Source organism: Cetorhinus maximus, chromosome 1 (assembly GCF_964194155.1).
Source record: "Cetorhinus maximus chromosome 1, sCetMax3.hap1.1, whole genome shotgun sequence".
NCBI classification, from domain to species: Eukaryota; Metazoa; Chordata; class Chondrichthyes; order Lamniformes; family Cetorhinidae; genus Cetorhinus; species Cetorhinus maximus.
The window spans coordinates 237,722,504-237,748,617 of record NC_135879.1 but is presented as its reverse complement, the minus strand read 5'-3'; the positions used below and the strand labels follow the sequence as shown (position 1 = coordinate 237,748,617).

At 44.3% G+C, this 26,114-nt stretch overlaps 1 protein-coding gene across 8 annotated transcripts in view; it reads right to left on the bottom strand.

Annotated features, from left to right (window-relative positions):
- Nucleotides 1-26,114, bottom strand: part of LOC144688054 (transcription factor COE3-like) — a 573,849-nt gene that overhangs the window by 325,737 nt on the left and 221,998 nt on the right. For all 8 annotated transcript variants that reach the window (XM_078554698.1, XM_078554702.1, XM_078554699.1 and 5 more), the window contains exon 7: nucleotides 21,085-21,166. In XM_078554698.1, the coding sequence (XP_078410824.1) occupies nucleotides 21,085-21,166 (82 nt within the window). The remainder of the gene's footprint in view (nucleotides 1-21,084; nucleotides 21,167-26,114) is intronic.

Sequence of the window (26,114 nt, the reverse complement as noted above, 5' to 3'; positions counted from 1 at the left end):
GTATAATTGCAGCAAGATTTCTTTATTCTTACACTCCAATGCCTTTGCAATAAAGGCTAACGTACTGTTTGATTTCCTAAGTACTTGCTGCATGCACATGTTAACTTTTTGTGATCCCTCTGCACAATAGCATTTTCTAGCCCCTCACCTTTTGAAAAATACCCTTTTCCATTCTCCCTACTTAAGTAGACAATTTCACATTGGATACCTTCTTGTCCAATCATGTTACCTGCCTATATCCCTTTGTAGCCTATTTTTGTCCTCCTCAGAGCTTACATTCCTACCTAGCTTTGTATTGTCAAAAAACTTAGATATATTACTCTTGGTCCCTTCATCTAAGTCACTGATATAGATTGTAAATAGCTGAGGTGCAAGTACGGTCATTAAGGCATTTTATTAGTTACAACCTGTCAACTCAAAAATGACCATAGGGGACCGTGCAGTGACTTGTACCTGCAGCTCACGAACCTTACTTACCATCACCTCACTGGTATTCAATGCTGAAAACTGGTTAGCGAGAGACACGCTTCTGCCTGGCCTGTCGTTTACCCTGCTGGACGCCCAACCACTTCCTGCCTGAGCGCTTTGTGGCTGAGGGAGCACTGCCTCCAGGAAATTCTCAGCCTCCTGTTTACCCCGCAGTGACACCAGTCGCTCCCCAAGAAACCTGGAGCTCAAGTTCGAGGTATTTCCTGCAACATAATTATCTGGGACACCGGAAGTATCCTCTGGAGTTCACACATGCCAGAGGGATTGCAGCCAATCCATTTGAACTGTCCCATGGTTCTAGTTAGAATCAACTTATAAGCCTCTCATAACAATGATATTTTAGTGCTTCTTCAACTCTTTGTTTTGGATTTCGTCCCTTAATCTCTTGCAGGGTCTCCATACCATTTTGGATATCTTTAGTCTTAGACTTCTCCACTTAATTAAATTAGCCCCTTAGACACTTAACCTAGATATTAATCCTAAATACTTATCTGTAATTCCTCGAGCTCCACCCTTTGTTCTGGTTGTGACGTCACGTCCTCAGTCTTTCTCCCTTTGAGTGTTTTGCGATGTTCTCCTTCGCTCTCTCCGCGCCTGCGCTGTATTTATGCTCCTTGGGGCCTCCCGCGATGCTTTCTGCCTCCAGTACAAAGAAGTAAATTCACCACTCCAGTACAATATAAGCAAAAGCAGAAATCCAGTGCAATAAAACTAAATTCATCACCCAGTGCAACAGGCAAATGAACAATTCCAGTACAATACAGAACAAATTCACTACTCCAGCACAATCCAAGGTAAACTCACCACTCCAGTATAATGGAATGAAACTCAACATCCAATAACAACATAAGATCAGGAAATTAAGGCCTCCAGCACAATACAAGTCAAATTAACTGCCACAGAACAACATAAGTAAATTAACCACTCCAGTTCAACAGACGGTGAATTCATCACCTAGTATAATTTTAACATGCAGGTACAGCAAGCAATTAGGAAAGCAAACATTTTGGTAGCCTTTAGTCCAAAGGAGCTGGAACATAACAGTGCAGAAGCAAAGGAATCTTGCCGCAGCAATAGAGAGTTTCGGTTGAGATCACAGCTGTACAGTACTGCTCTTCTGATAGAAGGAAGGATATGCCTGCCTTAGAGGCAGTTCAACAAAAGTTCACAGAATCGATTCCTGAGACGTCTGTCCTAAAAGGAGAGATTGAGGACAATGGGACTATATTCCATGGAATTTCAAAGAATGGGAGGTGATCTCATTTAAATGCTCTACAGTACAATATGGGGTAAATTCACCACTCCGGTATAATACAGGGTAAATTCACCACTCCAGTACAATACAGGGTAAATTCACCACTCCAGTACAATACAGGGTAAATTCACCACTCCAGTACAATACAGGGTAAATTCACCACTCCAGTACAATACAGGGTAAATTCACCACTCCAGTACAATACGGGGTAAATTCACCACTCCAGTACAATACAGGGTAAATTCACCACTCCAGTACAATACAGGGTAAATTCACCACTCCAGTACAATACAGGGTAAATTCACCACTCCGGTACAATATGGGGTAAATTCACCGCTCCAGTACAATACGGGGTAAATTCACCACTCCCGTACAATACGGGGTAAATTCACCGCTCCAGTACAATACAGGGTAAATTCACCACTCCAGTATAATACAGGGTAAATTCACCACTCCAGTATAATACAGGGTAAATTCACCACTCCAGTACAATACAGGGTAAATTCACCACTCCAGTACAATACAGGGTAAATTCACCACTCCAGTATAATACAGGGTAAATTCACCACTCCAGTACAATACAGGGTAAATTCACCACTCCAGTACAATACAGGGTAAATTCACCACTCCAGTACAATACAGGGTAAATTCACCACTCCAGTACAATACAGGGTAAATTCACCACTCCAGTACAATACGGGGTAAATTCACCACTCCAGTACAATACAGGGTAAATTCACCACTCCAGTACAATACAGGGTAAATTCACCACTCCGGTACAATATGGGGTAAATTCACCGCTCCAGTACAATACGGGGTAAATTCACCACTCCAGTACAATACGGGGTAAATTCACCGCTCCAGTACAATACAAGGTAAATTCACCACTCCAGTATAATACAGGGTAAATTCACCACTCCAGTACAATATGGGGTAAATTCACCACTCCAGTACAATACGGGGTAAATTCACCACTCCAGTATAATACAGGGTAAATTCACCACTCCAGTACAATACGGGGTAAATTCACCACTCCAGTATAATACAGGGTAAATTCACCACTCCAGTACAATACAGGGTAAATTCACCACTCCGGTACAATATGGGGTAAATTCACCGCTCCAGTACAATACGGGGTAAATTCACCACTCCAGTACAACACAGGGTAAATTCACCACTCCAGTACAGCGCGCATTAAACCTACGACCCCAACAGAATGCAAGACTCACCTGTCTAGGACAATACATGTCAAATTGTACGGTCCAGTACAATATAACTAAATTTACTACTTCAGTGAATATCAGGATAAATGCACGGCTTCCACACAATGGGCAGAATTCTCGGGCCGGTGGGCAGCTGTGATCGGCGGGCTCGGGAGCGGCCGGGAAACGGACTGCCGACCGCGATCGGCCCACGACCGGGATTTCAGGCGAGCTGCCCAATTAACGGCAACAGCTAGGAGGCCTATTAATGTCATTAAAGCAGCAACTGATGGCAGTTTTATGCTACCCATCCAACATTACGGTTGGCAGCCAGGCGAATCCACCACGCGGACTTTGCCTTTTTGATGAAACCTCAGGAAAGGCTCAATGCTGCTGGGATAGGGGCGGGAGGAGGGCGAGCGCTAACGTCTGCGCGATCGGGGGAGGGGGGGAGGGGGGGAGGGGAGCGCGGAATGAAAGCTCCCTGAAGGCCGAGAGCTGCTTCAGGGAGCTGAAGAATTTAAAACCAATCAATAAAGATTTGAAACTGCCAAAAAAAAAATGCCCACACATCAGATTCATTTACATGAAAACATGGATGAAGAAAATTCTGCCCAAACATTTTTTTTTGTTGATTAATAGCGAAAACCACATGATGAGGTTTCATCACAAAAGGCAAAGTCCGTAACGTTAGACGGGAAGCGAAAAATCGCCGTCAGTTGCTACATTTAATGGCCTTAATCGGCCTAATTGCCGGCAGGCGCACTGCCGACTCTCGCGGGCGCCTACCGAGCTAAATATCGGGCAAGTGAGCAATGACGTTTGGGACACTCACCCAACGTCATCCCACGCTATTTCATTCAAGGGCATGTTGGCCGTGTGCCTGCATGTCGAGCAGAAAATGCTACCCAATTACCAAGCTCACAACTCCGGAAAGCAAGTCCAGCCACAACTGAAATGATAGCGTTCTGGCCTCTGAGTCAAAAGTCTTGGGTTTGAATCCTACTACAGAACTTGAAGAGAACATTTATGGATAACGCTCCAGTGCAGGCCATAGGGACCGCTAGGCCGCCTTTCAGATGAGACATTAAACTGAGACCCTGTCTGCCCCACACCAAAAATCCCATGCATCATGTCACGAGAGGTTAGACCGAGCAGGGCAGACTGAAACGCTGGGCCTCTGTTCTATTGAAAAGAGAAGGCTGAGGTGTGACCTTATAGAGGTCTACAACATTATGAAAGATTTCGATGGAATGGGCAAACAGGGAGTATTTCCACTTGTGGGGAAGAGCAAAACTAAAGGCTATAAAGGCAAGGAAGACACCAAGAAATTAAACTGGGAATTCAGAAGTAAATTATTTTCCTGTGGAGTGGTGAGTGGTGGAACTCACTACCACAGGGAACGGTTGAGGTGATTCATATGGATACATTTAATGAGAGGCTAGATAAGCATGTGAGGGAGAAGGGAGTAGAGGGTTATGCTCATAAAGTTAGATGAAAAGAATGCGAAGAGGCTTGAGTGAAGAATGGCCTGGACTGGTTGGGCCAAATGGCCTGTGTGTGCGCTACACCTTTTATGTAATTATATTTACGAGTCAGTGATCTTAATTTACAAAGACATGGCTGTACAAACTTTTTTTTTAACTAGACAAAATGTATCATTGTATAAATGTGGGTTATGATACACAATTACCCTGTGCCAAATTTATGCTGCCTACTCATTACAACCACCTGGAAGTTCTCCTCCAAGTCACTCATCACGCTGATCTGCAAATATATTGCCGTTCCTTCACTGTCGCTGGGTCAAGATCCTGGAACTCCCTCCCTTACACCACTGTGGGTGTACCTACACCACAGGAACTGCAGCGATTCAAGGAGGAAGCTCACCACCACCTTCTCAAGGGCAATAAATGTTGGCCTAGCCAGCGATGCCCACATACCGTGAACGAATTGAAAGAAAAAGTTCTGTGTGTGCCCAGTGCAAACCATGCTGTTCATCTGCTGCATGAATCAGCAGGATAACTATATGGTTACTTCCTAGGAATACTTGAAGCTAGCCTGCATCACTTAAAGGGAAGATCCATTGTGGCTGCTGGAGGCGCTAAAATCATTGTTGCACAGCTCAATATTACCAAACAATAGATGATCATGGGAGACAGTGCGCACCCCAAGATGGTATACTGGAGGTCTTGGTGGAGAAGGTGGAAAGGAGGAGAGATGTCCTGTATCTGCAGCTGAGAAGGAGGCCTTCCAGACTCATGATTGAGAAGACCCTGGGAGCTGAATTTATTTTAATTCTTTGATGGGATGCGGGCATTGCTGGCTATGCCAACCTTTGTCGCCCATTCCTAATTGTCCTTGAGAAGGCAGTGGCGGTGAGCTGCCATCTTGAACCACTGCAGTCCCCTGTGATGTGGGTGTATCCACAATGCTGTTAGGAAGGAAGTTCCCAGTGAAGGAATAATGATGAGTTCCTAGCCGGGATGGTGTGTGACTTGGAAAGAAACTTGCCAGTGGTGGCATTCCCATACACCTGCTGCTCTTCTCCTTCTAGGTGGTAGAGCTTGAAGGGAGGAGGTTCTGGTGTAGTGGTATTACCACTGGACCAGTAATCCAGAAATCCAGGCTAACGGTCTGGGGACCTGGAATTAAAAGTCTAATGATGACCGTGAAACAATTGTCATAAAAACCTATCTGGTTCACCAATGTCCTTTAGGGAAAGAAATTTGCCATTCTTACCTGGGCTGGCCTACATGTGTCCCCAGGTCCATAGCTGCCATCTGAAATGGTCTAATTGTATCAAACTGCTCGAGAAAATTGGATAAGGATTGAAACTGGACGGTCCGCCCGGCATCGACCTAGGCACCGGAAAACTCAGCCCTGTCGACCCTGCAAGGACCTCCTTACTAACATCTGGGGACTAGTGCCGAAATTGGGAGAGCAACAGCCTGACATAGTCATCCTCACGGAATTATAACTTTTTTTCTTATTCTTATGTGGGCATCACTGGCTAGGCCAGCATTTATTGTCCTTGTTCAAAGTCAACCACATTGCTGTGGGTCTGGAGTCACATGTAGGCCAGATCAAGGTAAAGACGGTAGACTTCATTCCCTAAAGGACCTGACTGGTTTTCAGCAATGGTTTTGTGGCTATCATCAGACTTTTAATTCCAGATTTGTATTGAATTCAAATTCCACCATCTACCATGATGAGATTCAAACCCAGGTCCACAGAACATTGCCCTGGGTCTCTGAATTACAAATCCAGTGACAATACCACTGTGCCACCACCTCCCTGCTTACAGGTAGTGTCCCAGACACCACCATCGCCATCCCTAGGTACGTCCTGCCCATCGACAGGGCAGACCCAGCAGAGATGGTGGCACAGTGATATACAATCAGGAGGGAGTTGCCCTGGGCATCCTCAACATTCACCCTGGACCCCATAAAGTCTCATGGCATCAGGTCAAACATGGGCAAGGAAACCTCCTGCTGAATACCATGTACCATCCCCCCTCAGCTGATGAATCAGTGCTCCTCCGTGTTGAGCACCACTTGGAGGAAGCAATGATGGAGGCAAGGGGGTAGAATGTGCTCTGGGTGGGGGACTTCAATGTCTATCACTAAGGGTGGCTCGGTAGCACCACTACTCACCAAGCTGCCCAAGTCTGAAATGACATAGCTGCTAGACTGGGTCTGCGGCAGGTGGTGAGGGAACCAACAAGAAGGAAAAGCATACTTGACCTCATCCTCACCAATCTGTCTGTCGCAGATGCATCTGTCCATGGAATTATCAAAAGGAATAACCACTGCACAATCCCTATGGAGACAAGGATACCCGTCATCATGTTGCATGGCACTACCGCTGTGCTAAATGGGATAGATTTTGAACAGATCTTAGCAACTCAAGGCTGTGCAGCCATGAGGCACTATGGTCCACCAAGCCAGGGAGTCAACCCTGGTTCAACGAAGAGTGCAGGAGAGCATGCCAGTCGCAGCACCAGGCATACCTAAAAATGAGATGACAAACTGGTGAAGCTACAACATAGGACTACTTGCATGCCAAACAGCATAGACAGCAAGTGATAGAAAGAGCTAAACGATTCCACAATCAACAGATCAAGTCTAAGTCCTGCAGTGCTGCTACATCCAGCCGTGAATGGTGGTGGACAATTAAACAACTCACTGGAGGAGGCCGCTCCATAAATATCCCCATCCTCAATGGTGGAGGAGCCCAGCACATCAGTGCAAAAGATAAGCCTCAAGCATTTGCTACAATCTTCAGCCAGAAGTGCTGAGTGGATGATCCATCTCGGCCTCCTCCGGAGGTCCCCAGCATCACAGGTAGCAGTCTTCAGCCAATGCGATTCACTCCATGTGATATTAAGAAATGGCTGAAGGCACTGGATCCTGCAAAGGCTACAGGCCCTGACAATATCCTGGCAGTAGTACTTGAGGACTTGTGCTCCAGAATTGGCGCGACCCTAGCCAAGCTGTTCCAGTACAGCTACAACACTGGCATCTACCTGGCTATGTGGAAAATTGCCCAGGTATGTTCTGTACACAAAAATCAGGACAAATCCAACCTGGCCAATTACCGTCCCACCAGTCAACTCTTGATCATAAGTAAAATGCTGGAAGGGGTGAGCATCAGTGCTATCAAGCAGCATTGCTTAACAATAACCTGCTCACTGATGCCCAGTTTGGGTTCCGCCAGGATCACTCAGCTCCTGACCTCATTACAGCCTTGGTTCAAACATGGACAAATGAGCTGAACTCCCGAGGTGAGGTGAGAGTGACTGCCCTTGACATCAAGGCCACATTTGACCGAGTGTGGCATCAAGGAGCCCTAGCAAAACTGGAGTCAGTGGAAATCAGGGTGAAAACTCTCTGCTGGTTGGAGTCATACTTAGCACAAAGGAGGATGGTTGTGGTTGTTGGAGGTCAATCATCTCAGCTCCAGGGCATCATTGTAGAGTTCCTCAGGGTCGTGTCCTAGGCCCAACAATCTTCAGCTGCTTCATCAATGACCTTTCTTCCACCATAAGGTCAGAGGTGGAGAGGTTCGCCGATGATTGCACAATGTTCAGCACCATTTGCGACTCCTCAGATACTGAAGCAGTCTATGTCCAAATGCAGCAAGACCTGGACCATATCAAGGCCTGAGCTGACGAGTGGCAACTAACATTCACGTCACACAAGTGCAATGATCATCTCCAACAAGAGAGAACCTAACCATCATCCCTTGACATTCAGTGGCATTACCCTTACTGAATCTCCCACTATCAACACCCTGGGGATTACCAGAAACTGAACTGGACTAGCCATATAAATACTATGGCTACAAGAGCAGGTCAGAGACTGGGAATCCTGCACCTCCTGACTCCCCAAAGCCTGTCCAACATCTACAGGGCACGTCAAGTGTGTGATGGAATACTCTCCACTTGCCTGGATGAGTGCATCTCCAACACAACTCAAGAAGCTTGACACCATTCAGGACAAAGCAGCCCACTTGATTGGCACCACATCCACAAACATTCACTCCCTCCACCATGATGAACAATGGCAGCAGTGTGTACCATCTACAAGATGCACTGCAGGAACTCACCAAGGCTCCTTAGGCAGCACCTTCCAAACCCACGACAACTACCATCTAGAAGGACAAGGGCAACAGACACATGAGAACACCTGGAAGTTCCCCTCCAAATTACTCACCATCCTGACTTGGAAATATATCACTGATCATTCACTGTTGCTGGGTTAAATCCTGGAACTCCCTCCCTAACAGCATTGTGGGTGTACTTACACCACATGGACTGCAGTGATTCAAGAATGCAGCTCATCACCACTTTCGCAAGGGAAATTAGGAATGGGCAATAAATGCTGGTCTAGCTCGTGGTGCCCACCTCCCATGCATTAAAGAAAAAGGGTTTGGAAGCTGCTAGAGAAGGGTGGCCGAGGAGGTCAATGCCCCAAGAGTTGTTCTCCAAAAAGCCAGATGGGGAAGGATAGAACTAGAGGCCATCTTTACACAATGATTTTTAAGTTTTAAATTACAGAGATAGACATGACAAACACGCACCTCCACATCTGATGACCACAGTTTTAGCCTGTTCCTATTTAGAGGAGCACAAGTGATTTTCCACTTAATGTCCAACATTTGCTTACAATTAACATACAATGAATAGATTCCTCCCTCTCTCTCTCCTCTCTCTCTTTAAATGAAAATTAGAATTTATATGTACAACCACAACTGAAAACAATTTAATTCAAAGACCTCCTTGTTCAATATTTAATTCAAGGTAAAATGGAACAGTGGGAGGTGTGACTTCCCATGAAGTCTGCCTGGACACAAGCCTACGTGACTTCATACTAAATCTTCCCAGAGGCAAACCCATATGACCTGGTTGCCAAGGGGACAAGGGGCCAGGTCAAGATCTAGTGAAAATAAGGTGCAAGTTTTAAACAGCTGTACACAAAAAAGGAGGAGGCAGCGGTACTTGCTGTGTACAGACTTACAGACTCTTTGAATCACCGAGAGAGATTTGGGGAAGAAGACTCACAGCAGGTGCTGAAAAAAAGAACTGTTTTCAGGTTAACCACCAAGCAGAGTGCTGGTGAGGATGGATTCCCTGTTCAAAGAAATGAAGCATGTGAAGAGTTAAAAATCAAAGAGGCACAAGTGGGTGCCTTGCTACTGAAAGTCCAATCAAGTATGCTTAGAAGATTGAGGGAAGGGAATTTTGTTTAAAAGGACACTGCAAGATTCACCCTGATAGGGTTATAAAAAGTCTACATTCGGTTGCCAGGTCTATAAAATGTAGGGTGAACACATTTCTGCCTTTGTCCCATACTTTTAGTTTCATGGCAACCATCCTGTTAAGGTCACATGCCAATGGAAGCCTTACAATATGATACAGAGGTGTCCTTCAATACTTTTTACAGATTTCATACTTCTCACTAATCTTTTCTATCAGCGTCATATACTCTTCATCAACTACACTTGCATTTTTTAGCAGGATTTTTTAACCTTCGACAAGTAGGGTGAGGAATTTGTCCATACAACTTTAAGACAATTTGTGTTTTTCTCTCTGATTCTTATTACCTGATGCTATTCATACCTGTCTAATACACTGATGAGAGTGTTGAAGGGAATACAAAAATGTCCTGATTGGATAAATTGCAGATCAAATGACTTTCCAAAAATAATTGCATTATCATGCTCCATGTCAAATTTTATTTGTGTCTTTTTCACTCAATAGCATAGATGTCTCACAAGGAACTACATCACATATAAACTAGCTTACTCCAGCTGTTTTACATGAAAATGTAACTCTTGGTGCCCTCAGTGTGTTGTCATCATCAAACCTAATCTAATACAAGTAGCACTTTTATCTTCCTTAATCTATATTCAGTGGATCAAGTCAACATTTTAATCAATCTGTCCCATTGGCTGTTGAAGTACAAGAACTATCTAGTGTTGCACAGTTAAAGGAGTCCACAGCCAGCATGTACATCATAGGATTAAAACTCTTTGTGACCAGGATAACTTGTTCAGATTCATCATTATCTTCATCCTCTTCCTCAAGATGCTCTTTGTCATGTGCCATTTGAAGATCTTACCTCTGTTTTGGACAGTTCACTGCATAATAACACTTCGTATCACACTTGAAACATCTATTAACTTCTCCTAGGACATTCGTGGGATTCATATTGTTTCAATTTTGTCTTCTACTGTAACAGCCAGATCTGCTAAAGGCACTTTCATCATCATTCTGCCTAACGTAAATCTTTCTGTTGTATTGGCTCTGGTATGTGGACTACGTTGAAATCTGGTAATCAGTAAGCCATCCATTTTTTGTGTCACCGCAGAATGCCTCAGGTGTTCCCTGAAGGCAGAAGGAAGTGATTGCTTCCACAGATATTTACTTTAAGGCAGCAGACATCTGATCCAACAGGGTCTCCTTCTCTGAGAATAGAACATCAGTTAGAACCAGTTGCCTGTCTATATGAGACATCTTAGCACAATTCAATATGTAAATGCTAGTACCACAAAATGAACATCGCCGGGGGAACAGGTGGGCGAATGGCACTAGGTGAACTGCTTATACTGAGAGCCAGAGCCAATATGATGGGCCAAAAGGCCTCCTTCTGTGCTGTATTGACGTTGTGATTTATCAGTGTCTGAGCCACATGGCAGTGGAAGAATGAAATGTATAAGTGGATACGGGTTATGTCCCTATCGAAGAGGGAATAAGGTATAGCCTCGGCATTGTCTCTTCCTACAAGAAGTAAAACCAGTAGCAAAGTATTTTGTGAACTGGATGCCTGCCAGCTGCCTACTGATGAAGGTCTGGACCTTCTACGTGAGTACTTGAATGAAGGCTACAAGAAAGTTGATCTGTTAAATGCCTACAAGGCACAGTCAGAATTTGATAGATTTTGGTCATTCCATGGAAGAGTATATCATGGGCTTTTTCGTGGTTCAAACTCTGACTATATTGCAGGGTAATTTAAACTTGCCTTCTGCCATTTTCCACAATGGCCACTGGGATTTCGGCTTTCTGTCTGAATTTTCTTTTTTATTTAGTTTCCAATCTTCACCTTTAGGCAACCATTGCCGCTACCGTGCTATAGTCCGGAAAGGCAATGATGAAGGATAGAACGAGAGCCCATCTTTACACATTTTTATCAGCTTCTATTCACAGAGATATACATGACAAGCATGCACCTCCAAATCCAACAACCACAGTTTCAGTTTGCTCCTATTTACAGGAGCACAAGTGAATCCCCAGTTAAAATCCATCACCTGCACCCAACTACATACAGTTAATATACAATTAACATCATGGAGTTGGATGCAAGCTGAAAGACATGTAATAGCTCTCATGAATGGAAAAGGCCAGTGAATGCATCTTTAAATGCCATTTCCTACCAACTGCATCAGCTTCAGACACTACTCATTTGATCACATCCCCATCACTCAACTACCAAAAATTTATATCAATCAGGATTCACACCTATCATTCACATACTTCACCTTCCCCTCACACACTTAGCATTTTTCTAGACTCAAACTCACATTCCACACGTTGCACACACAATACCCATATCAGCCAAGCAGACTGCATGACACTCGGGCACACTTTCCTCTCTCTCACAGGAGGTGGTGAAAGATGTGCCCACATGGTCTGACCCCCATGTTTGTGCTAGCCATCATGGGAACAGTCATTGCTGGAACCATGGCCACAAACAAGGCTGAAGGCATGAAACATAGAAACGTAGGAAAATAGGAGCAGGAGTAGGCCATTCGGCCTTTCGAGCCTGCTCTGCCATTCAACATGATCATGGCTGATCCGCTATCTCAACGCCATACTTCTGCTCTCTCCCCATGCCCCTTAACTCCTTTAGTGTCTATTTTCTCCTTAAATATATTCAGTGACTGGGCCTCCACAGCCTTTTGTGGCAGAGAATTACACAGGCTCACCACTCTCTGAGTGAAAAAACTTCTCCTCATCTCAGGCCCAAATGGTTTACCCGTATCCTGAGACTGTGACCCGTTGTTCTAGACCCCACCAGCGAGAGGATACATCATCCTGCATCCAATCTGTCCAGTCCTGTCAGAAGCTGACAGTGTCCTCATACCTAATCCTCCTTCTCACATCACACTTCTCCCTCATCCCATAATCTCTTCTGACTTACAAGGCATAGGTGGTGGAGGCACGCACTTCTTATGACAATGATGGATTTCTCCTCTCCCCTCACCACAGCCTTAGCCTTGTCACTCTTTCCTTTCACTTACCTAAGAATTGCAGCCGGCCCAGGCAGCGCTGGAATCAGTGATCCACTTATGCAACTATTCAGTGATCCACCTTTTAGAGCCAGTGATCCATTTTTGTAGTCAGCGATTCATTTTCGTAAATCGACAGTGATCCGCTTTTGAAAATTGTCAGTGATCCTCCTCCTAAATTGTGATCCACTTTTGTAAAAAAGGCAGTGATCAATTTTAATAAATTGTCAGCGATCCACTTTTGTGAAGAGTCACGTGATCCACCTTTGTATGAACAAACAAACATACGAATTTGGAGCAGAAGTAGGCCATTCGACCCCTCAAGCCTGCTCCACCATTTGGCAAGCTATTTTTTAACACAGTATGTTTACACACATTTGTAAAGAGATCGTGATCCATCTTTATAAAGAATCAGTGATCCACTTTGGCAAAGGGACAGTGATCCCCTTTAGTTAAGAATCAGTGATCCACTTTGGTAAACAGTTAAGAAGCTACTTTCATAAATAGTCAACTATATTCCTTTGTAAAGTCAGTGATCCATTTTGTGAAGCCAGTGATCCAATTTTACTTGCAAAGAGACAGTGATCCACCTCTTTAAAGAATAAGTGATCCACTTTTATAAATAGTCAGTCATCAACCTTGTGAAGAGTCATTGACCCTTATTTGTGAGGAGTCATGGGTTCAAATTAATAAAAAATCAGTGATTCCCCTTCATAAATAGTGATCCACTTTTGTAAAATCTATTCTTCCATGTTCAGAGAGTCAGTGATCCTCCTCTATAAATAGTAAGTGATTCAAGAGACAGTAATCCACATTTATAAAGAGTCAGTGATCCTCCTGTATAAAGAGTCAGTGATTTGCTTTTGTGAAGAGACAATGATCTACTTTATAAGGCTGGTGTGATTTACTTTTATAAAGAGTCAGTGATGCATTTTTGTAAATAATCAATGTTCTTCTGTTCCTTTTGCTAAATCCAGCCTATTGTCCCAAGATATTTCTGATTGATCCAATTATAATGGATTATTTTCCAAAACTGTAATCATTATGGCTAGGGTCACAATTATAACAAATTTGGTGAGTAGAATCATCAGCACACCTACCGATTTCCTTGATCGCTGTTCTCTTTGAGTGAGCAGTAACCTTTCTTCTGAATGAAGCTCCAAATCATCTTCATCTTCCTTCTTTCAGGATGACTCAGATTTCTGCACTTAATTTCTCAAAGTTTCATGATTGCTTGAAATCACAGGAATCTGAGAAGCACTGAAAATAGTAGCTCTAAGGAGTGATTGGTGGTATTGCTGTGATAAATATCCTATGAGATGCATGGTTAGGATATGGAATGCTCTGCCTGATGTGGTGTGTTATGTCCCCAGCTGATGTTACTACTGGATCAGTCAAATCAGGGTGGAACCCAGCTTGACAGGTCCTAACTTTTATTTATTTTTTGTTTAGAAACATGGAGGGTGGCTACTGAACAGAGTCACAGGAGTCAGCTGATGAACTTTTAACAAAAGAATAAAACATTTATTAAACCAGGAAAGATGAACAATATTACATTACTCCTTCACCCACAGCTATACCTTCTCAGATACATACAGATCGGTAAGGGTAACACAGGTTACAAAATCTATCTTATACTCTAATGTTCACAGTAAGTACACAGTCCATATAAACCAATAGGCAACCTGTGGTCAGACACACCACACTCTGAAACCAAGTGAGAGATGCCACCCCAAATAGATGCTATGGACCTCCCATTAACTCCCCAGATGCTTGTCATGCCGTGAGCCAACCGGTCTCACTGAACTCCGTTTTTCACACAAGAGTTTCCAATCTCTACTCTCGAAAAACTCACTTCAGAATCTTCCCCCAAATGACACTCTCTTTCTCGGACGCCTTCCACAAGGGTCCAGCTCCATGGTTTTGAACGTTCATTCTGATGGTCCTCCCCCCTGGATCACCACATACATTCAAGCTTTGCCTTCCATGCACTCTCTCTCAGATACTCAGCCATGCCAACAAAACACCACTGTTTCACATGCCCATTGTAAGGAATCACCAACATTTGGCTGTCTCCTCGTATCTTCTGGCTTCTCGCAAGCCCACTTTGAATTGAGTCTGCTTCCTGCAGTTTTCTCTCTTTAAGTCAGAGCCTTTCCCTCTGCTCCTTGCTTTAATTTCCACTGAACAGGATCTTGTTCCAGATTCCTGTCCTTGTCCTTTGACTTAACTTAAAGGTCTTCTTGGGACCTTTCTCTTTTTCCTTTAGGACCTGCTCCCTGCAGTTCCCTCTCCAAGTAGACTGCTGACAAACTGGTATTTCCCTTGAGATCCAGAACTTATTTGACGTTCACTGTTGCTTTAACTTTAGAGCAACTCATCTAAGATTCTTAGACTTAATTTCCTCAGCAATCTGCTAGTATGTCCAGCTAGAGAGAGACTTAAATTGCTTCCCTCAACGTGGAGCACAGTCACCAGCTAAACTCAAACTGCCTTCTGTTTCTCTGTGTCTTAGGGTCCCCTACTGCTAGGCAACAGCCCAGTTTTTCTACTTTGTTTTAACTTCCCTAAACCACTTCAAGAGTCCTGAAATTTCATTAAAAATTCAGGTATACAAACAAACCCACAGACTTGCAGACAACATTCTTTAAAGTGAAACTAGGCCCAGGTTTCACACTTACACAACACCCACAAATATAAAAACAACTCACTTAAACTGTATCTAATTCTGAATAGGTGGTAGAAGCAGATTCAGTAGTAGCTTTCAAAATGGAACTTGGATAAATACTTGATGGAGAAAAAATTGCAGTCGCAATCTGATAAAAAGCTGTGAATTGGGGCTAACTGAAATGCATTTTTAAAGAGTCAATAGGCCAAATGGCCTCCTTCTGTGCCTTACTATTCTAAGATTCTGTAAACAGCATCACCAATCATCCCTTATGGTACAATCCGTGGCTTGCTCAAGTGATGCTGTCTTGGGATTCCTAAGGGATGAGGCAATGGAACACTTGGAAAATCATGATATGCTTAAGAGGAGATATATATAGATATTTAATTTTATGATTCATATGTTTTTTAGTCTTTTAGTTTGGGGATTGAAATTTTTAAATGTACAAGAAATGAAAACTCCCAGTTTGAGAAACTGGTAAACAAACCTCGAGTAATTGCAATTCAAAGGGTGTCTTATGTTTATTTAATAAGATCAGAGTTGGAACAATGGCTGACCACTTTCATGATAGAGACAGAGAGTCTGCAACTGTCTCAATAAGGGGTTTAAATTATTCATATGGTTTCCCAGAAGAAAGGGAAGGTTTGGGAGTTAGAGATAATTCGTTTAAATTTCTGTCTGGAATACCCCAAGCGTGCCATGTTGCTATAGAAATAGGTTATGCAGGGAGGTACGACTTTTGTTTGGGTTTAGCTCTATGATTTCTGACAGAAGGATTCAGTTGGTGCTTGGGAGTCATTGGATCAGGGGGCTATCAGGAACCAAGGGTGACTTCTGATTTGGACTCACGAAGCAAGAATACAGCGACGCCCAGACTTGAGCTGCGGAGCCCACAATTGTGAGGTGTTGAATGAGAGTTGGAGGGTTCACCTGGCCACATGCTAATGAAAAGATCCCAAGAAATTTCACAGCTCAGAGAATAGTGGGAACAATTCAGAGAATCAAAGTGAATTCCTGAAAGCTGTGGCACACTTTGGCTTGGTTCCAGGAGAAGTGAAAGAGCCCTCAACATCCTTAAGCATAAGGGAACTATTGGGTGGAAATAAAAGCAGAATGAGGAGTGTGGGCTAAAAAAACAAACGTTCATGAAATATGGTTCTAAGTTAGTAGTACTTGCTTTGTTTAACTCTTGCACAGTAAAAGTTTTTGTTTCAAACCTGAAATCTTGTGTAATTCTTTCAGTTAATAATGGGGCATTTGAATTTCTTTTAAAACGTTACTGGTCTCTACTGAGATCATAACAATATAAAGGCATTTAATAAGGGAAAATATAAGATTATGGCTCAATGGGATTGGGGGCTATATATTAACATGAACAGAGTTGGAATAAAAAAGTCATTTTTGGGCTATCAGTCTGTTACTGATGGGTTTTCTGTAAGGATCAGTGCTTGGGCCTCAGCTATTTACAATGTATATACATTTGACTTAGACAATGGGACATAATATAATGTAAACAAGTCTGCTGATGATACAACGCAAGGAGGGAAAGTAAACTGTAAGAAATCTACAAAGTGGCTGGAAAAAGATATAAGACAGGTTAAGTAAGCTCGCAAGATCATGGAACATGATATAGAACGAGGGGAAAGTGAAGTAGAATGTTTTTTTAAAAGTGAGAGGCTAGTGAATGTTGGTATGAAGGGTGATTTGGGTGTTCACATACATGATTCGCAGAAAGTTAGTATGCAGGGTACAGCAAGCAATTAGGAAGGTACATGGTATGTGAGCAAGGGGGTTCCACTATCAGAATAAGGATGCCTTGCTACAATTATATAGGACTTTGGTGAGATCTCACCTGGAGCACTGGGTACAGTTTTATTCTCCTTACCTTGAGAAGCATGTATTTTCCTGACAGGAGGTGTAAAGAGGATTCACTAGACTGATTCCTGGGATGAGAGGGTTGTCCAATGAGGAGAGATTGAGTAGAATGTGCTTGTATGCTTTTGAGTTTAGAAGAATGACAGGTGATCCCATTGAAAGGTACAGGATTCTTAAAGAGTTTATCAAGGTAAACGCTGAGAGGCTATTTCCACTGGCTGCAGAGAGCAAAGAGGAGACTGGCGGGTGACCTGATAGAGGTTTTTAAAATTATGAAATGGTTTTGCAGGGGGGAGATCAAAACTGGAGGCCGCAAAGAGCAGACAGTCACTAATAATTGCAATAGGGAATACAGGGCATAATCATTTATATCGAGAGTGGTTAGAATGTGGAACACACATGGAGTTTAATAACATAGAAATATTTTAGGGTATTCCAGATAAACACAGGAGGGAGAAAGAAATAGAAAGATATGCTCATGTGCAGTGTATACACAGCATGGGTCAATTGGTCTAAATGGCCTTTTTCTGTGTTGTCCATTGGGCCCTATTCTCTGGAATTCCTCCCAGTCCTCTCTTTAGGGACATAATTGCCCCTTTACCTCTCTTTCCTCCTCCAAGACACTCCCCAGCTTTTTGTTCAAACATGGGAACACCACCACCTGGAAGTTCCCCTCCAAGCCACATACCATCCTGACTTGGAAATATATCGCCGTTCCTTCACTGTCGCTGGGTCAAAATCCTGGAACTCCCTCCCTAACAGCACTGTGGGTATACCTACACTACATGGACTGCAGTGGTTCAAGAAGGTAGCTCACCACCACTTTCTCAAGGGCAATTAGGGCTGGGCAATAAATGTTGGTCTAACCAGTGATGCTCATACCCCATGAATGAATTTTTAAAAAAGGTTTTGATCATCTGCCCTAACAGCTACTTATGTGGCTCATTGTCAAATTTTGGTTTATAACGCTCCTGTGAAACGCCTTGGAACATTGTAGTACGTTAAATACACTATATAAATACAAGTTGTTGTTGTAATTATTGTGTTTTAATGAGATCTCCCACCTGAGTAACAAGTTTAGTAAGGTCTTTGTTGGGGTCAATATTTAAAATTGTAAGTACCTAATTTCTGAGTTATCTGATGTCATCAAAGGATTCTTGATATTTCTCAGGATGAAAGACATTCATATCACTGTTCTCCATTATTAACACCAGCCCATATCCAAGGAGTTATATGGACCCCAATCAGTTTCCTCGCTTTTGTTTTTAGATACACCTTCTTGAGTAGCATATTCAATAACCCTGTTTTCCTTTCTGACCACTCCTGCAATCTGTGTGAGATACTGAGTGAAAACTATCTAGTGAACAGCCATTACCTCCCCAATGGATCCTCCAGTAAAGCCATTATTAGCATGGAATATGGTCATGATGCCATGTCTGAGAGTCACCTCTTTTTATCACTTTTTCCTCTACTTTTGCATGTACAGTTTTTGGTTGTAATAAAAGAAACTGCACCCAACTAAAGTGTTGAGTAGAACCAAAATGCCTGTCTTTCCCATCTTACACCGAGAGATTGGCTGGGATTTTCCTGCCCCTCTGTGGCGGGACCCTGCCAAAAGTCCACTGGCCGTTGACATGGCCGGACATTCCCGCCCATTGTTTCTGCCGTTTGGGGAGTCTAAAACTCAGGGGCACAGTTTCAGGATAAGGGGCTAAAGTGCGGGGAAATTACCTCACTCAAAGGGTTGTGAATCTTTGGAATTCTCTACCCCAGAGGGTTGTGGATGCTCCACAGATTCTTGGTCTCTCAGGGAATCAAGGGATATGGGGAGCGGGCGGGAAAGTGGAGAAGAAGCCCAAGATCAGCCATGATCATATTGAATGGTGGAGCAGGCTCGACAGGCCATATGGCCTACTCCCGCTCCTATTTCTTGTGTTCCTGTGCTCTTGTATTGGGGGTAGTTGTCCAATAAAATCCATGCAAGCTCAATGCCCTCATAGAGGGTACATGAAGCCGAGTAACATTTTTAGGTTGACCCGGGGATATTTCAAAATGGGCTCAACACGCTTCTTCACCTAGATCATTTTTTTCAGGTCGCCAGAATGCTTTAAGACAACCCCGAGCATCGCAAACACTATTGAAGACTTCCGAATCCTTCACAGGCTTCCTCAATTATAGCTCCCCACCAGGTTACAAAGACCTTTAGCTTTTTTTTTTGTCATGGAGCCAATCTAGTAAATCATATCTTTGCACATCCCGGCCCGTGGGTTGGGATGCTTAACCCCTTGTTTCCAATCGGAATGAACCTGTGATGACGGCTGGCTAGCCTTGGATGCTGAAAAAAATCTGGACAGTCAGCGACATGGGGGCCATGTTTAAGCCACTACCTCTGGCCCCGTCGCCGCCTTTGCTAAAATGCTGCTCCTGTCAAACAGCTCTCTGATAATATGGTCGGCCAAACCATCAACAGATTCTCCGGGGAATGCAATCCCTTACCTTCCCCTCCTCAGCCATACAGGAGCTGCCCGCCACAACACCAGCAAAGCGAGCTTGGCAGTTTCTGTTTTCAGCATCTGCTAATCCTCACCAGCTATTTCTCCCAAGGGTCTTTCAATCCGCTTGTACACGTTAACTTATTTACACATCGAAATAAGTAGACCACGGTAACAGCAGCTGATCCTCCAGCTGCCTTTTTTCCAATGATTTGCCATGTTTTAGGGCTTTGGCCCTGTGATTGGTGAAACCTTAATTTGGGTAATGAATGACTCTATTACAAACCTTGTCATAATAGTTGGAATTAGTTTTGTGTGGTCCTAGTCTAGTCTAGCCCCAGTTCAAAGGCCCATGTAAACTGGTCAGTCCTTCATCCAGTCCAGGTATTAATCCCCTTTGCCTGTCTTATAACAAAGTGTAAATAAACCACTTTAGTACAAAATAAATAAGTTCCCCACTTCAGTACAATATAAGTAGGCCTCTCCAGTACAATACAAGAGTAAATTCAGAAACCAATTGCCTTGGGGAAGAACCACATTGAAAATGAGCACTGGTGAGAAGATCATAGACCCCTGTCTCATCTACGCACCATATCTGTTGGTTCTAGATAGTGTGGCTGGATCGATGAATGTGCTATAATCCGTGGAAGGGGGCCAAGGCGGGGACATCACAGAAGAACCTGCCGTGTTCTTGACATTTGACCTGCCATGTCTGTCCTGAGTAATTGTGAGCTTTAATGTCACCTCCTACATCCTCTGAGGGAGTATCTACAAATTGAAGTGTGTGACAATGCTCAGTTGGTAGCATTCTTGACCCTCTAAGTCAGAAAGTCATGGGTTCCAGTCCAACTCCAGAGCCATGAGTTCAAAATCCAGGCTAACGCCACAGTGCAGTGCTCAGGGGATTCCAACTGCTGAAGATGCCATCTTTTGGATGAACCATCACCCTGTCTACCCTCTACAATGAATGTAAAAGATCCTAAGGCACTGTTTCGAAGAAGAGCAGAGGGGTTCTCCCTCGTGTCGGACCACCATTTATCCCTCAATCAACATCACAAAAGAAACAGATTATCTGGTCATTATCACCATCCTGTTGGTGGATAAGCTTACTGTGTGCAAACTGATTGCTGTGTTTCCCAATTTACAACAGTGACTGCACTTCAACAAAATACTCCATTGAGTATAAAGTGCTTTGGGTCATCCTGAGGTCATAAAAGGCACTGCTTTATTGTCTCTTCAATGTCTTTCCATTCTGCTCTTAATCCTCAATAAACACGCCTGAACTAAAAAAATGAATTAACAATCGAATTCTACCTGGAATCGTCGCATGTCCCTCGGGTTCCCAGCATTTTTCAAACAGTTCTGATTGCACTTGAGGAAGAATTTTAAGAAGAATCTGCAGGGAGAAAATGAAATCTTGGTCAGAACACGTCATTGAATCTTTGTTCAAGTTTAGCTTTTACACGTGCCTGAATGAAGTACAACCGAATAGAGTTTCATTGGGCCAAAATCCACTGCCATTTGCATTCATGCCATTCAAATGGATCAAATCCTTTACCATTCACTCCCATTATAAAGCACCAATTGAACTGAATGATCTGTTTCTGTGCAGTATACTTGATGGGCTGAATTTAATGGCCGTAGCAATGGCCCTGTCCATCAGCCAGAAAGCCACTGGAATTCTGCTGCAGCCATTTTTGGAAGCCCCAGTGGAATTAAAATGGCAACCAGGCGATAAACAGTCTGCTGTTGAGGCTTCTGGCCCTCGGAGGTTGGAGGTCCCACCAATCAGAGGGCCGGCAGCTTTTCAATCCCAGTAGCGCTATTGGGAGTGGTGGTCACCATAGGTACTACAGCAGGCCAGGACAAGCAGCCGTGGAGGAGGCCCTGGAGTAAAGGAGTGAGTGGAGGTGTGTCACTCAAGAGGGCACAGGAGTCCTGTTGCCAGGGTTAGCCCTTTTATTTATTCACTAATGGGATGTGGGCTTCGCTGGCTGGGCCAGCATTCATTGGCCATCCCGAGTTGCCCTTGAGAAGGTGGTGGTGAGCTGCCTTCTTGAACCGCTGCAGCCCATGTGGTGTAGGTACACCCACAGCGCTGTTAGGAAGGGAGTTTCAGGATTTTGGCCCAGCGACAGTGAAGGAACGGCGATATATTTCCAAGTCAGGCTGGTGAGTGACTTGGAGGGGAACTTCCAGGTGGCGGTGCTGCCCTTGTCCTTCTAGATTGTAGTGGCCGTGGGTTTGGAAGGTGCTGTCGAAGGAGCCTTGGTGAGTTGCCACTGTGGGCCCTCTTTGGGCCACAGGTTGTCCAATCAAGAGGGCACACCCCCACAAGCCCACAGGGAGGCTGCCACCTTTTACTGAGCAGTCTCCCCATGTGGTGTATCAACCTCCCTGCTGCTGGTGCAATACAAGCAGCAGTGGGATGAGGCTCTTAATTGGCCATTTGTTGGTCACTTACAGGACGCAATTAGCTTCCTGGCAGGAAGGCCATTCTCAGCCATCCCCACGCCTGACTGAATTGGGAGGAGTTGGGAAGGCAATGGAAAATCCATCCCCGATTCTGCGCTCCCCTCACCAACTCCACCATCCCCTGCCTCCCACTGCTGGCGACTCCCAGCCCACTCCCAATGGGGGAATTAAATTCTACTTGATATAACTTAATGTAGCATTCTAATGTGAAGGAAGAGAGATATGTGAATCAGAAAAGATTCACGAGAATGGTTCCCTGGGGATGAAGAACTTCAGTTACATAGAAAGACTGTAGAAGTTGGGAGTGTTCTCCTAGGAGAAGGGAAGGTTGAGAGGGGATTTGATAGAGGTGCCCAAAATCATGATGGGTCTGGACAGAGTAGACAGGGAGACACTTTCACATTGGTGGAAGGATCGAGAACCAGAGGGCACAGATTTGAGGTAACTGGCAAAAGAAACAATGGAAACATGAGGAAAAACTTTTTCACACAGCAAGTGTTTAGGATCTAGAATGCACTGCCAGAGAGTGTGGTTCAATTAAGGCATTCAAGAGAGAATTGGATCATTATCTGAAAAGGGAAAATGTTCAGGGCTACAGGGTGAATGCAGGGTATTGACACAAGTTGAATTGCTCCTTCACAGGGCCAGCAAAGACACAACAGGCTGAATGGCTTCTTTCTGTAACCATTCTATGATTCTATGAACCAAATTCATTCTCACTTACCCCTATTGTTTATAATGAACCAAGTCTTTCTCCCTCACTCTCATTGTATCATATTAACACAAATCCTCTCCTCTTCACTCTCAGTGTATCACTTTCCAATGGACCAAGCCTGTTCACTCCCATTCTTTGGAATTCCCAGATTATATGCATTCCCGGCCATTAGATAGATTGTCAAAGGACCAAACCATTCACTCTCAATGTATAGAATCCCAACTGACCTAACCCATTCACTCCCATTGTAGAGATTTCCAATGTACCACAGTCATTCACTCTCGCTGTATAGAATTTCAGTTGGACACTTTCCAATTCACTCTCATTGAATCCATTTGCAACAGGCCAAACCCCTTTCCAAAAGTACTCTGCGGGACAATTAACCAACAAATGAGGATCTGGAGAGGCTGAAGTCTTTCCATTACCTATCAAGAAACACAGATGAAGGTTCAGGCCAACCGTGCACGTGGGATACAAAATAGTGCAGGCGTTGGAAATCAGAAAATGCTGGAAATTCTCAACAGGTCGGGCAGCCTATGTGGAGAGAAAATTCCGAATAATCCCCCATCAGAACAGGTCGTTGACCGGAAACATTAACTCTCTTTTCTCTGTAGCCTGTTGAGCCTTGTCAGCCTTTTCTATCTTGAGATAATGCATACAGAGTACCATGGGTGAAATAAGCAGGAGTGAAGCTTAATTGAGGGAGAGTCAAGGGTCATTTGAGGAGGGTAATTAAAATGTGGAAGTGGTGTTTATATGACACTACCCTCTACCTTCTTAGTTCGGTAACACAGATTGTAGGAAGATTTGGATTTACTGCATGTCCATCATCTTATGTAAATGGAAGGATGCCTATGGAACTAACTGGACTTCTCTACAAAGAGTCAGCATGAAATCAATGGGCTGAATGTCCTCCTTCTGCGCCATAATGACTATGACTCTATGAGGCTATACCATTCCTGTAGATACAATGTAATATGCAGTGTTAAGAAGTATAACCTGCGTATATATTACACACTGTGTTCCTGAGTATAACAGCCTTTTACTGGCATCCGTCCATCTCAGGAGATGATGGGCTGTGCTCAGGGTGTATGCCACTTCTGGATTGAACATTGTCTGTTGTGGCTGTAGAGGCCGATTTGTGAGTGGCAGCCCCTTCTGCAGCTGGCACAGATGAATAGCGTTGGCCTGAGCTCAACTGATGTGTTTTCCTTCCAGGGGATACCTTTACCACCATCTGGTCATGTTTATTTCATTAAGGCATATCAGGTCCAGAAAGTGGGCCTTTATGTTAAGTCAATGATATAAAAAGAGTTTCAGCAACGCATCCTTTTAAAGGGGCTGTAGAGGACCTGGTAGATAAATCCTGGAATACAGAGTGAAATTTCAAATCTTGCCAATGCTTCCAAACTTGGGAGGTGTGGCAAACAGTGAAGATAACTGTAATTGACTGCAACAGGACCTAAGATAGGTTAACAGAATGGGCAGGCAAGTGGCAGATGGAATTTAATACAGAGAAGCGCGAGGTGATATATTTTGGCAGAAGAGGTAGCGAGACACAATAAAGACTTTACGGCACAGTTCTAACAAAGGTGTAGGGACAGAGGGACCAGAGGGTTCAAGTGCATAGATCTTTGAAGGAGGCAGGACATATTGAGAGAGCAAGCAGCAAAGCATATGGAATAATAAATCTCCAGGGATAGAGCAGGGAATGGAACTAACTGGCCTCCTCTACAAAGAGTCAGCATGGAATCAATGGGCTGAATGGCTTCCTTCTGCCATAATGAATATGACTCTATGAGGCTATACCATTCCTGCAGATACAATATAATATGCAGTGTCAAGGAGTATAGCCTGTGTATATTATATTACACTGTGTTTCCAAGTATAACAGCCTTTTACTGGCATCCATCCGTCTCAGGAGATGATGGTCTGTGCTCAGGGTGTATGCCACTTCTGCATTGAATATTGTCAGTTGTGGTTGTAGAGGCCGATTTGTGAGTGGCAGCCCCTTCTGCAGCTGGCACAGATGAATAGCGTTGGCCTGAGTTCAACTGATGTGTTTTCCTTCCGGGGGCTACCTTTACCACCATCTGGTCGTTTCTTTTGTCCTCTGCTCTTTCCACCCCCTTCCTGACTGCTTGTCTCCGGTCAGCAGCGAGGACTTCCCATGCATCAGTGAAAGGGGATAATGGGGAGAAGAGGGCCATGGGGGTCAGCAGCAAAGGGCAGGTGGGTAGCTGTCAACGGCCACCTCCCTGCCCCATGTCCGTGCCCTCGATCATGCACAGGTTAGTGCAGATCGAAGGACAACCCCACACTATCACCGCGCCCCCCCTCCAGCTGACATGCAGCCCGTGCAGTTTTACCAGTCATACAGGCCACATGTGGGAAATGGGAAGATTGTAGCTGAGGTGGGAGGAGGCCCTTAAGTGGTCATTAACTAGCCACATAAGTGTCTCAAGTGCAGGCGGGGTGGGGAGGTCCTTCCCTCCCAGAACTTACTTCCAGTTGAGGCGGGCAGGCCTCGGGTATCGGTCCCGTCCCCAACACAGTAAATTTTCAGGCCCACTCCGCCTCCTTCCTCGTCTCCTGCAGGGGCAGAAGATTTCGGCCCTTAAATCCAACTTCTGAACTCCCAAGTTCTATCTGGTCTCCCTCTTAGTCATTGTAGTTTAAGTTTGCATTATCCACTGGCGATAGTGTCACAAGTCTTGTCACAGCTGAAACAGGCTCATGTATCAACCAACCAGATTGAGCGATGCTCAGGTCCCGATTGGCAGTGCTGGCCATTGCACCTGCCAGTAAAATAAACTGACATTTCCAGCTGTTAGCCAGAGTACTAAGGCACACAGCTGGGTGTATTTAAAAAAGAATGGGTTGGGAGTGTGTCTAACGAAAATATCACCTCAAAATGCATCAGATTATAAACAGGCTGAGATTAGCTCTCGACACCACTTGGGTCCTTCAATGGCCTCAATTCCTCCCACCTCCACATTGTTTTTACTTCATGTTTTCCGCCCCCCTCCTCCCTCCCCACTCCCCACACTTGCTTCTTGGCTGTGGAGATTCTATACATGAACCTCTTGGAGAAGTTAGTCACCATCTCCCATCGCTCGTGATCCTCCCTCGGTCTCTTATCGATCATTAGCTG